Below are 12,863 nucleotides of genomic sequence, written 5' to 3' on the forward strand. Positions count from 1 at the left end.
AAAACAGTTTCTATTCTCTATCTGTATCTGCAATACAAACCCACGCTGGTGAGAAGCCAGGTTTCATCTGCAGTGAAGTTTCTGGTAACACAGGCTCTGTGTGCAGTAGATTTTGGCACAAAGACTCTGCCAAGTGGAATCATGAGCACACAAGTGCAGAAAATACAAGGGGAACAGAACTACAGCAGACAAATCTTGAAAAAAGCATATTTATTTTAAAGTACAACCCAAAGTTGTATCTGTAAGAAATGCACATGGTATCTTGTTTCTTGCACAAGTCTTGGCTGTGTGCATTTCACTTCAACTTAAAAATGCATTCAGGTTTACAAATGTACAAACAGCATAAAGTGTATTACAGTCTCAACAGAATGCTCTTACATTCAGCCACTTTGCTCTTAAGGTTTTGTGTTGGTTTTGTTGGTATTTTTTGTTGATTTTTTTCCTTTTTTACATTCTTACAACCTGTGTTAATAAAGACAGCCTTATTTTAAAAAAATACTCTGCATTTTAGCACAAAGTGCCTTTTGATTTTAAATTAGAACTTGGAGGATAACACTGGAAAAAATTTAAAAACCCAAACTTTTCATGAAAGTATTGCATGCCAGTATCATTTTAGAGTTCAAATTGTTTCCTAAATAAAGATGGCAGATGGTAAAATATGAAACCAGTGAAACTGTTCATATTTACAGGCTATAGCTGTAGTTGGGATTTGTGACCACACCCAGACATTTCCAAGCTTATCTGCAACCTCACACTACCATATTGCAGGACAGACTTTGAAAAGGAGCGAGTGATGAAAGCATGACTGATGGGGGAGTGGGGCTGGGGGAAGCAACGGCCTGAAAACGATGTTTGAAAAATTTGCATTCAGAATTGTATCACGACCCGGGTAAGAGTTATTTCTTTTTGCTTTAGTTTTCATGAGGATAGTGTGAATTTGACCAAGGATCTGAACTTCTTCTTCCAATCGTTGGGCTCCAAATTCTCCAAGGATTGTAGGTCTGTCCCATGTCTTCAGCAGGATTGGCAACGGCGGCAGCAGCGGGCGGCGGCGGAGCAGTGGCGGAGCTCTCACTACCCATGAGATCAATGCCTGACAAGGCGTTTGTTGGAGTGGTGAAGGGAAGGCCACTGTTGAGATTACTTGACCAAATGGAACTGCTGAATGGAGTGGTGGACCACAGGCCACTGGGGTTGCCCAGGATTGACTGCAGTAAAGACAGAGCAAGGAAAGTGGTGGTTTGGTAAGCCTCAATCTCCACCTTCCAGCCCCCCAAAAGAAAAGCACCTAGGAGCACCATCAAGAAGCCTGCTCCAGAACCCCCTCCATCCTCACTGCAACACAGAGCTCTGACCTGCCTTTACTAGAGCTTGCCCAGAGGAACAACACTGCTGCTGCTGCAGCTGAGTGCTCTGGGAGCTGCACAGGCTGCAGGGCGCAGTCGCATCGCAGCTTTCGAGCTGTTTGCACTGCAGTGAGACGTCCCCATACCAGAGCTAATTTAAGCACTAGGAGTGTTCAACACACAAGGGCCAGAACACTTATGCTTAAACAAACTAGTTAGAATGAGGTGGATAAACATGGTTCAAGACTCAAAAAATAAAAAAAATTCAAGTTGCAATGAAAGATAACAGCAAAGTCCTTTTTTCATCTTTTTTGCTGTTTGCAGATTTATCGCCCTGTAGTCAGACCTTGTCTGTTTTGGATGAATCTACTCGTGTTCAGTCCCACTGTACCTACTGCATATTCCCAGTATGTGCTTTTTCCCCACCCAGAATTTCTCCAGATGAAGGGAGAGTGGGACAGGAGAACTGGCCAATTATCACTGAATTCCATAAAGTCTGTCCTGGTTCCAAGACACTTGGAAGTCTCTGACAAATGGTCATGGTGCAGATGCAGAGTTCCAGCACATCACAAATGCATCTGAGATATACAGGACAGGTACAGCAAGCCTAGAGAATATATGCAGGAACACAAGGCCCAGGTTCTCTCAACTGTATTTTACTAAAGCCCAAACAGTAGCAAACAGCAAGCAGAGGAACCTGACCCGTGGTGTGGTGGAAAGTGATACCAGGAAGCAGCCAAAGATGGAGATGAGAAAGGTTAGCATAACTTACTGCTAATATTAGCACACAACCTACATGCAGGCTTCTGGCACTACATAACCCAGTGTCAACAGATTTAATGTACATAAGCTGTAAATTCAATTTGCAAATACACTGGAAACTTGATACACCCAAAAGGCAGCAGACTTGTTGAGTAAGTGCTGTTAGGTACAAGCATCCTTATGTTTGGATTTAGTGGCTGGAGATAGGGCACCCCTTCCCAAGATCTCTGCCCTTGGATAACACACACTAAAGGTTAACCAGTGTACCCTGCATCTGAAGATTTAAATAAAAATCCTTTTAGGAAAGAAAACAAGGTAGAATCTGAAAATTTCTCCCTTTTAGGTTTTTATTCTCTGCTCTGGAATGAAGAAGACAGGCTCAGTCTAATCATACCTGAAGCTGGCTGGATGCTAACACACCACAAAATTTGCTACCAAGAGCTGGACAGGAGTTCTGAGCATTACTTGGGGGCTAACCAGGCCAATGACACCAGAACTCTACGATGTCACTGAGAAGCTGAGCCAGACCAGGGTCACAGTGTATTACTGTCACATAAATAAATGGTTAGATTTAAGCTATGCCAGCATTTAGACTACTAAGCTTACAGCACGAAACACTCGCTCTGCTGCTCAGAACCTACCTTAACACACTAAAAGTCCACCCTATTTCCTGCTGCAGGCAAGAGGCAGGAACTATGTGCTCCTACTTGTCCCAAAAGTGTTCGGGAGATCATGATAGAAAGGCTTACTCATAAATCAGAAGCAACCAGGAAAGGAGCAGCAGAGAAAAGCACCTGCCGTGCCCTTTCAAGGCTGGTGGAAGAAGGTACAAAGGGGCTGGCAGGCAGAACTACACACAGAGAAACACAGGAATGGGGAGTAGGAGAATGTGGTTGGAAAGAAACCTGGGGAGGAGTACCAGCAAGGCAGCCAGGCTGAGGGGAGAAGCACAGAAGCAGAGTTGTGCATACAAGGAGAAAGCAAGAGGAACAAGGAAGGATAACAACCAAAATCAACTCTACAGAAACCTTCCTAGAAATAGGGTAACGCAGGAGCCACTGCCTAAGTGCTGTTTGCAACAATGGCTTTGGCTCTTGTCCCAGAACAGAGGAAGGGGCAGGGCCCTGGCCTGGTACCTGCTCTCTTATCAGCACCTAGTGCAAGGAGGCTCAGTAACAGGAAAAGCCAAGCTTTCCTGTTCTGGCTTGCCATACCCACTTGAAAATACCCCTATCATTTATAATAGCCTCGAGTATCTCAGTCAGTTTGCTGCTTGCTTCTTGTTTATTATGTGATCTTCTCCTTGAGTAAACTCCTAAAATATCTCCTCCCAAATCAAAGTACTTAAATGGAGTACCTGACACTTCTATATCATTTGTCTGGCTTCCTTCTTGATGTTTCCTGAAGCACACTTCTAAATATTTTTCAGAAGCAGCTGGGAAATACGAGTTGAGAGCTAGAGAGCTTGTTCTGGTTGTCCTCAAGCCCTCCCTCTATCAAATGCTGAGAAACCTGCCCTCCATGTGACCAAAATCCAAACATCTTTCCTTACATAGTTTCAGTGAGGTTCCAGCTCTGGCTGTAACCACATGACAAGGATGGGATCTGCAAGCCTGTGTCCATAAGAAGCTGTGTGACCTTCTTTGGCTTCCCCTGTCCCTGCCTTCCCCCACTCCATCTGAGCTGCTCCCAGGTGAAGTAAACACTGCCTCTTACTCACTACAGAAACATTTTCAGAAGTCAACATGAAGAAGGATTTCAGCTGGCAGTGAAGACAGCTGTTGCAGCATAAGTTCTAGTCTGACACAAGGATGACAGTGCAGCACTACAATCAGTAAAGTTGGGGTTTTTCTCCTTTTGCTATACTCAAAATCTTCATCAAAATAAGTAGTCAGTTTAAAGACTTTGTGTTCAGTCCTTTAGTGTTTTTTCCTAAACTGAAAAGAATATATTTAAGGTCTTTTAGATAGTTTTTTCTGGGACCTTTTGTTAATTTACAAACAGGTGCAATACTGCATTCAGAAAGCAGAATCAAAGTGTAGAAGTTATCATATTGCCTATTTGCAACTGTCCATCAAACCTTCAGTAACATATGCAGTGTCCAGCCATGGCACAGGAGCAAACCTGAAGGATGTGGGAGCAGAATACACTTTCTTAAGTGCTGCAAGGTGCTCTTGTGATAGTTTTATGGGAAGCAGTGTCCATGGATTCATCATTTGCAAGTGAGGAGACTAATAACTCTGTCCAACAGCCATGTCAACTTAAATACACCAAGATGAATATATGTAAATTCCTTCTTCTTTTATTCTTCAGTTAATTTCTTTTCATCCCAAATTCCTCTGAATTAAATTATATGTCACATACAGAACAGGTTGGTAACAGTAATAAACCATTGTATTTGGATGGACTGAGTACTTACTGCAGTTGTATGAGTTGGGGAACTTGAGCTTGTTGGCCAGGAGGGTACAGAATCTGTAGCTGAAGGATCCCAGATGGATGATGGAACATTATTGAATTCATTCCAGTTTCTCTGAACATCCTGCCCATAAGCAGATCGAGCTAAACCAAGCTTGCTAAAAACCTCTAAAAATAAAATGAAGTAAAAATGAGTACTCTCCCTCTTTTTCCAAGAACAATACTTTTCACCATTATTTCCCATATTTTTCTAGCAGGTCCTGCTGCAGTGATATTAGAAGGTAATACAAATCTCATCTCATGTGACCAGCATCAGACAGGGCCACAGAGTTTGTCATGGTTAAAGTGGGGAAAGAGCTGAAGCCTTGCTGTGAGTAATTCAGTCCTGCCTAAGCACAGCAGCACTCAGAGTCCTGGCAGTTCTCTGTGACTGCAGCACTCCTTTGCCTTGCAGCACTCCCTTCCCAGGTGACTCCTGGGAAGAGGCAGCACTGGAAGTGCCCCAGCCCTGACTCCATCTCTGCTATGAGAAGGAAAAGGGAGCACCAGCAGTCATGGCTTGCCTGTTTCTCACACACAGAACTGATCCCAGGCCTTTTACTGGTGCCCTCAGAGCCACGGGTGCCAAGTGTTGCTGATGAAGAAGAAAGAACCCCACAGCAGCAGCAGCTGCCATTGTTTTCATTTCCAGCAGACATCAAACTGGGGCAGTAAATAGCATTTTATCAGTAGACACCAATGCCACATCCAAAGTTTACTTTGCTTATCATCTTTTCAGCCACCTCAAAACACAGCACACGTGCCCAAGTAGACAGAGCAACCACACCCTGCAATCTCAATGCCTGGCCACCTCTATTACATTTATGGAAATTTACCCAAATATTTAAGTACATTTATTAATTAATTGCTTGGTTTAGTATGCACCAGTTCATTGTGCAGCTAGACAAAAATACTGCAGGAAAACAGGAGAAAAGCAACACGAGGGCTGGGCCACTGCCTCACTTAACAGAGCCATGATTTTAAGCAGGTGTTTATGCTCAGGAAACCACAGGCCTACTGGCACATTTGTGGGACCTACAGTAAAGTTTTGGGGGAGGGATGGAGAAGAAGAAGTAGTGAAATAACCCCCAAAACCCAGAAATTTTACTGCAGCAGAGAAACTCCAAACAAACCCAAGCATTCTCAGTCCATCAAACACTCTGTGAGATTTCACTAACTTTCTCTGGAGTGAAACTCAGAATATAATACCAAGTTTTTAACAAGTGTTCCTACATAGTCTTCCCTTTTAGGAGTGAGGATGGAAACACTGTATTTAGACCAGTGGAATGAAGGCACAACATTTCTCTACCTGTATTTGAATATAGAAAAATATTTGAACAGGAGAACTCACCTCCAGTTAAGTTAAAAGAGTGTCCAAATGCAGAGAAGGAGTTGAGAGGTGTGAAATCAGGACTGCTGGGATTGCTGATAGGACTCCACAAACCCGAACTACATTTTATGGAGGAACAGGAAGGCAATACACAACTTATTAACACAGTACTATTGACAATATGAACTTACTGATCTATATAAAAAAGTATGTGTGTACATATATTTAACTATTATATTTATATATCTATATAAAAATATATAGTTAAACATACTAAATAAATATTTAATGGTGATCAAGAGTTAGGATCACCTAAGAGTTTGGTTTTGTTTTAACAATTGATTTTGGTGATATACATTTTCCTGTGTATATTAACACAATAATACAGACAGTGCTCTTTAATCTGTAGAATGAGCATCAAACAAACATGAGAGTAGCTCTTTTGATCAGTTGTTCAGAAAACTCATGGAGTCCAAGGTTTTTTTCTCAAGCAGATAAAATTTACAGTGACTTGGAAGGGATACAAATACACCCATGAACAAGCTTCTTAAAAGTAACAGCTGAGTTAACTGGAACCAGTGCTAAACATCCACCAAAACAAACAAAGCTCCAATGCACAAACCTCACTCAAAGTAATTCCTTTACATATGGAAACTCGAATTCAAGTCTCTTGCCTACTCCAGAAAGGTTACTGCTTTTTACAACTAACTGCCAAAATGTCAGAAGAGACATGTGCCTCAGAGAATGTGACTAGTGCAGCTCTGCCCTGCTCCTCCTGAAAGCACAAAGCCCACTGACAGTTCTGGTCTCTATGTTAAAGTGAAAGGCTTTGCTGTACAGCAAGGTACTCTGCCTGTCACCCTTCAAGTGACCTTGATACACACTCCTCAGCACTGAGAGGGCCAAGCTGATTTCTCATGGGGTGGATGCACAGGAACAGAATGTTGAGTTACTTGGAATGAGGAGGAAAAAGCTCCCATCACATCCAGAACATCTTTCTCTCTACTTTTGAGTCACTTGCAACTCCTAAACTTTTCTGCAATGTGAGAGATGATGTGCCTAGACTTTAAAAATAGTTTAAAAAAAGCCTAACCAGAATGAATTCTGTCACTCCCTTCAAAATACCATTAATACTCAATCTTCTCTTCTAGTGGTCCAGGTATTTGCCTAGAGAATATAAAAATTACCTGTCAGAGCCATCACTGTCAACAACTGTGTGGGAAATGCTGATATTGCTGGAAACATCTGTTTTGCTTGGAGAAACCTTTGGTAAACCACTGCCACCTGCAAGAATATGTATGTAAAAAATGAGTAAAATAAACCTCAGCAAAATAACAGATTATTCAGGAAATATTTGGAATTATTAAGAACTTCAAACTGGTTCTAGTACCTGGACTTTTGTCGTAACCTGCAGCTACAGCAGCAAAAGTGGGGTTTCCATTCCTGCCTGGAAGAGAAGCTGCCTTTGCCAGCTTATGTTTGGTACCATTAGGCTGCTTGTTTTTTGTTTCACTAAAATGAGAAAGAAACAAAGAAAAAAGAGGGTAAAAACGAGTAAGGTTTTGGACTTCAGCAGTTTGATTTAAAAAGGAGCAATTTAAGCTAGCATTCAAGAAAATGTTTATAACAGCTGAAAAGTTTCATGTAATTCAGGGGAACTGTAGTGGAATCATATTGTTAATCCTGAGGTGGTTAGGAGGGCAGCAGCTGCTCCTAGGATGGGTCAGGGACTAGGGTCCACTATGTGGTAAGAATGTGCTTGGTGTGCCATTGAGAATTAGATGTTTTCTTGTAAGTAGAGGCTCAGCAGGAGCACAAAGACATAGGCTTGGATTATCACTACTGCTACCTCTAGGATGGTTAGTAAGAAGACAACTAGTAGAGTTAGGAGTGAAACTGCTGGTATTGTGGAAAATAGGGCTGTTGTGGCTGTAGAGATGAGTTGGATCATAAACTGGAGATAAATTTATGAGTTGGATCATAAATTGGAGATAATTTTTTTCCAATTTACAATGTTTCACGGCAAGGCAAGATGTGCACAGTGGTGTATCTGCAGAAAAGCAGTTTCCATGGGAAGAGGGAATGGGGAACAGGGAGATGCCCCTTGTGAAGCACAGCTCCACCAGTGGAGCTGGGAAATCAGTAGGAGGTAGGATCTGGACTCACTTGCTGCAGCTGCTGTTGACAATGCTGCTGTAAGTGCCTCCCCGTGGCCCGAAAGCAAAGGGTGTGGCAGGAGGAGGGGGAGATGGAGAGGCGGGCGTTGGAGAGGGCTGCCGCTGCTTCAGGAAGGCGTCTGCGTTCAGGGTTTGCAGAGACAGCTTGTAGAGGTTGTCTGTGGCTATAAAGAGAAACACAAAACATCTTCCTGTAGGATTTACACTACAGCAAAGGCTTCTCAAATTTCTGCTATCCCTTCTGGTCAAATGGAGGAATTATGAGAAAGGCTGTTTGCTCCCAGTGATGGAAGCAGCAGCTCCTCTCTATGTTCACCTATGGTTATTCAGGTCTGCTGTTTAATTTCAGAGAGACTGATTTGCAGGAGGAGGTGAGTTGGTTCCCATACAAGGGATTTACAATGCAACCACAAAAATTGTAAGTGTCCCAAGCTAACCATTGCATTAAGGTGTTTTTAGTGTTCCCTCTCAAGGACAAATAATCTAATTAGTTCCAAATTTGGCTGGAGCAAACCTGACCAAGCAAAACCCCATCTACTGTAGAAAATACATCTTTTTGAGCAGTAATCATAATTTTCTCAATTTCTCCAGCAGCTTCTGAATCCTGTTCTCACTGGAGAGCTGTAGAATGACCTATGTTCTGCCCACGCCATTTTCAAACCTCCCAAATCATAACAGATGCTACCAATATGGGGCCTACAGCAGAAAAATGGAGCTCAGCTATGCAGTGAAAAGAAGACAGGAAGATCTATAAACAGATCAAGCCTATCTACAGATACTAATTGCAGAACACTCATTCTGCCATTGTCTAGTGATTACTTACAGCTGCCAGCTTTGTGGAGAGGCACAGAGTCCCACTCTGGTGGTGGAGAATCCTTTTCCCCTTCTGAGCTGCTGGTGTTTCCTAGCTCCTGTGCAGAACCACTGGGGAGAAATTTTGCTAATACTGAAGGCCTGTTCTCCATTAACTTACTGCTTGGACCTATTAAAACAAAAGAAAAACCAAATGTGTGGATAATAAACTGGCTAGCTTTCTTCTCACACCAGACTTAAATTCAGCACTCAAGAGGGGTTACAGACAATGATATAAAACTCTTGAGGTATTTACAAAAACCAGCCTCACACTACCTCTTGTTTTGGGGAGGTTTCTTGATTTAGAGCTACTCGACAAAAGGTGTGGTGTGGAGATCTTGGATGGAAAGGTTTTGCGCTGCTTGTTTTCCAGTGGGGGAGTATAAGACAATTCCAAGGGACTAAAAGAAAACAGAAATTATTTTATTTCAAAGCTCTGAAGTACTGAAAAGCACTTTTATATACACACACACATATATATATGACCCACACTACTCCAAACATTGTATTAAACTCACTCATGCTCCAGAAGCAGCTTTCACCCTGGAGCTCCAGGATCACAAAAGCCATCTGATTGTACAGAGGCAACAAGAAATGGCAGCTGCTCTGTTTCTACTCTATCCCTATACACCCCTGTCAGATCCCATGCTCCTAATACACTATTAACCTAAATATACACGACTGGTTTTTAAACAATAATATAAATCTACTTAAATGTACCACCAAATTCAATTGGCTGTATATTGCTCTTTTTCTCCAGATATTTGATTCTGTCTCTCAGACCTTCTAGGGAGGAACTATTTTCCCTGTTTCTTGCAGAAGAATTCCAAGCCAGCGGTCATTGTGGCCTTTGAAAACTGCCACACATAATGAACTTGTGATATAAGATAAAGCAATTGTAAAAATAAATGAAGACATTGCCAGGCAATGTTTTCAGAAATATTTTGAAGAACATTAATTTCTTCTAACTGTAAACTCAGTCTACTATTAATTACAGCAGGAAAAACACAGCTGATATACCATACCTCCATTTGGTAAAGTTTACTTTTGTGGCACTTGGATACCAATCTGATTTCACAACACTATTTTGGAATGAACTAGCTATAGTAAGACTAAGATTCTTCATGTTTCCCCCTATCTATGCTCTGCCATCAACCACATGCCAGTAAGGGACAGGGACTGGCAGTGGCAGCAGCCTCCTTTAATAAAGCATCCAAGACTGACCTTACTCTATGACATGGAAAAGGAAACTGAGGCTGCAGTTTCCCAAGGGCAGCTAAGGGCACTCACACGAATGCTGGCTTGGTGTGCTGCCCCTAGAATCATTAACCTCACTTTTTGTATGCAATACCTGTTATAAAAACCTTAACATTGCTTCTCCTGATTTTCATCACTGGATTTAGCTCTCACTTATGTGCTGTGTTTCCATTAAGTAATTTATTATTTGCAAGCTTCAGATATTCCCTGACATCAGGAAGGAAGAGGAAGCTGCTCAAAGGTACCTGCTGTTGGCGTTTGCTGAACTGGCAGCTGCAACAGTCAAATACAGATATTTTTATCAACCCATCTTCCCTTTAAACATGATACTTTCCCTACTAAACAGCTTTCATTATGCTTACCTGGTTTTCACATCTACAGGGATTTCTTTCTTGATACTTGTAAGCACTTTTTTGGTTTTCTGTTTTACTGGGACTATTTCATTTTCAGGTTTTTCTGCTATAACTTTTCCCTTTTGTTTCTCAGGTTCCTATAAAAGACATAATGTCATATTAATAATCATGAAAAGCAAAGCCCCTCTTGTATCAGAACACACATAACAAAGAGGGCAGAGGAAAGAATGCTGTTGGAAAATATGAGCATTTTTGGAGTATTAAAAGTATTTTTCCATGACTTAATGAGTTTGCCTATAAAATATGGTTTCTATTTTTTCTATTTAGAGAAGCAGAAATGGAAATAACAAATTAATGAGCTTCAGGGAGATCTGATGTTTGCAAATACACAGCTCCCCTGGCCACAGCCTCTGAGTCTATGTAATATGATGCTAGCTCTGTACTGAGACCTTTCCTGCATCTCTTGCATGCAGTCCAGGTCACCTAAAACACACTCTTCAACAAAGCAAATAATATGAGCAACTTCACCATTACATTTATTATTTTCTTTAATCGCACTTCTGAGACTGTCTAAATACAAGTATAGTCTCAAATAGCCATCCTGAAAATATCAACAGTAACTTTCAAGTGACAACTTACTAAACTGTAACCTTTAAAATATATCCCATGGATTTCTTTTTTCCCACAGCTATAATCCCTGTCTTTTACAAAGTTCAAATTTAAGATATCAAAATTGAGGATTGGTTTTCTTCCCTTTGGCATTGCCTCTTCTTTGGTTGTCAGAGTTTCCTTTAGGACAAAATATCTATGACAATCCAACCACTACACAAATTGTAGACATTAGTTTATTACCTTGGAGCATGTGAGCTGAATAAGTTAAGCAAAGCTAGGGGTATTGTATAAGGTAATTAAGTTAACTATGTGCTGACAAGTTACCACCATTGATCTGAGCCTTTATAACTGGCCAAAGGCATGATTTAGCATGCACCTTAATTACTGAATGAAATTAGCATCCACACTTTGGCATTTTATTCTGCAAATAGAAGAGGCCAGGAGATAATCACCACAATGCTGCTGACAGCTGCTGGCTAATTCAAGCCACAGTCACCTGGGCATATTTAGTCCTGAGACTACAGGACTCAAGCATGTTCACACTCAGAGGTGCAGATTTGATACAGTGAAGGCAAGAATAGGGAAATGTGCTTTTTAATTAACATTCTTCCTTTACTGGGTATTATATGAGGATGGTGTGGGGAAGAGAGACCATGTTCCTACTCCAGTGGGTGACACACGGCCATACAAGGGCCTCCTTTCCTCAGCAGTGCCTTACCTCTTTGAGAAGTGGTTCTGTATCTGGGTTGGAGGTTTCTGTTGTGGTTGAAGAACTGTCATCATCTGCCAAGGAATCCTTCAGCTCATCCTCCTGTTGCTTTCCTTTCCCTCTTCTGTCCTTTTCTTCCCGCTTCTTCTGTGGCTTAGCCTTGCGCTGAATCATTTTCCCTTTTCCTAGAAAGATATGGATGCTTCAGATGCTCAGCAGCTCAGAGACAGGAGAGTTCCCTTCATCTCAGAGCTGCCTCACGTGATTGAGCCTCTGAAGTTTGTTGCTTGTTATACACACCAACCACTTTTGCTCCTGTGCACCAAATGTGAGCAAAAGAAGAACCCTAATGACCACCACATTTACGCTCCTGAGCCGTGTCCCCATTGTCTCTCTGTGGATGTGGGGCACCTGGTTGCCTATAATTCCTTACTGCTCTGTTCCTGGCATTCCTTTTAAACACCATAGAATCAAATTTGACAGTTTAATCACATAACATTAGATTTAAACATAAATTTCTCAGGATGGTAAAAGCTCTATCATCCAAACAAATGAAGAACAGGAATGATCAGCATGCTTGCCAGTCGGAAAAAAAACCCAACAAAACACAAAAGAATTTGAAATAAGACTCATGTGGATGAGAAAAATCACTAACAGTATTTGCCTAGCAAAAAGGTAAAAAACCCAAATGACCAAAACCTGAAAATCTCACACCCAAGTATACTTTCTCCTCCTAACATATTTTATTCCTTCAGAGTGGACTATTCTCAATACAAAGCAACTGTGCATGTGTGTGCAGAGTCTTCATGAGCTTACCATCACCTGCTGCTGTACTCTCACAGGATTTGAGCTTTCACAACAGTCTTATGTCTTACTAGCTGTAGTATGTGCCTCTACTCATAGGATTCTTCTTGAGATACTGCTCTTCAAAATAAGCACTCTCATTTATGAGCCACACAGTGCCTGCATACAGCCTCCTGGATGGATTTAACTGTTCACTCAGATAAAGAC

General features: G+C 41.6%; 1 protein-coding gene across 1 annotated transcript in view; it reads right to left on the bottom strand.

Moving 5' to 3' along the window:
• Positions 1–812: 812 nt before the first annotated feature.
• The window catches only part of TMEM131 (transmembrane protein 131), a 93,228-nt gene continuing 81,177 nt past the window's right edge, over positions 813–12,863 (bottom strand). Inside the window, exons 32-41 of the mRNA XM_036379145.2 lie at positions 11,862–12,037; positions 10,541–10,668; positions 9,198–9,322; positions 8,893–9,051; positions 8,059–8,233; positions 7,283–7,404; positions 7,080–7,176; positions 5,914–6,011; positions 4,528–4,691; positions 813–1,208 (exon numbers count right to left, since the gene is read on the bottom strand). Coding sequence (XP_036235038.2) covers positions 912–1,208; positions 4,528–4,691; positions 5,914–6,011; positions 7,080–7,176; positions 7,283–7,404; positions 8,059–8,233; positions 8,893–9,051; positions 9,198–9,322; positions 10,541–10,668; positions 11,862–12,037 — 1,541 coding nt within the window. The 3' untranslated portion in view covers positions 813–911. The remainder of the gene's footprint in view (positions 1,209–4,527; positions 4,692–5,913; positions 6,012–7,079; positions 7,177–7,282; positions 7,405–8,058; positions 8,234–8,892; positions 9,052–9,197; positions 9,323–10,540; positions 10,669–11,861; positions 12,038–12,863) is intronic.

The sequence above is a fragment of the Molothrus ater genome, chromosome 2 (assembly GCF_012460135.2).
Source record: "Molothrus ater isolate BHLD 08-10-18 breed brown headed cowbird chromosome 2, BPBGC_Mater_1.1, whole genome shotgun sequence".
NCBI classification, from domain to species: Eukaryota; Metazoa; Chordata; class Aves; order Passeriformes; family Icteridae; genus Molothrus; species Molothrus ater.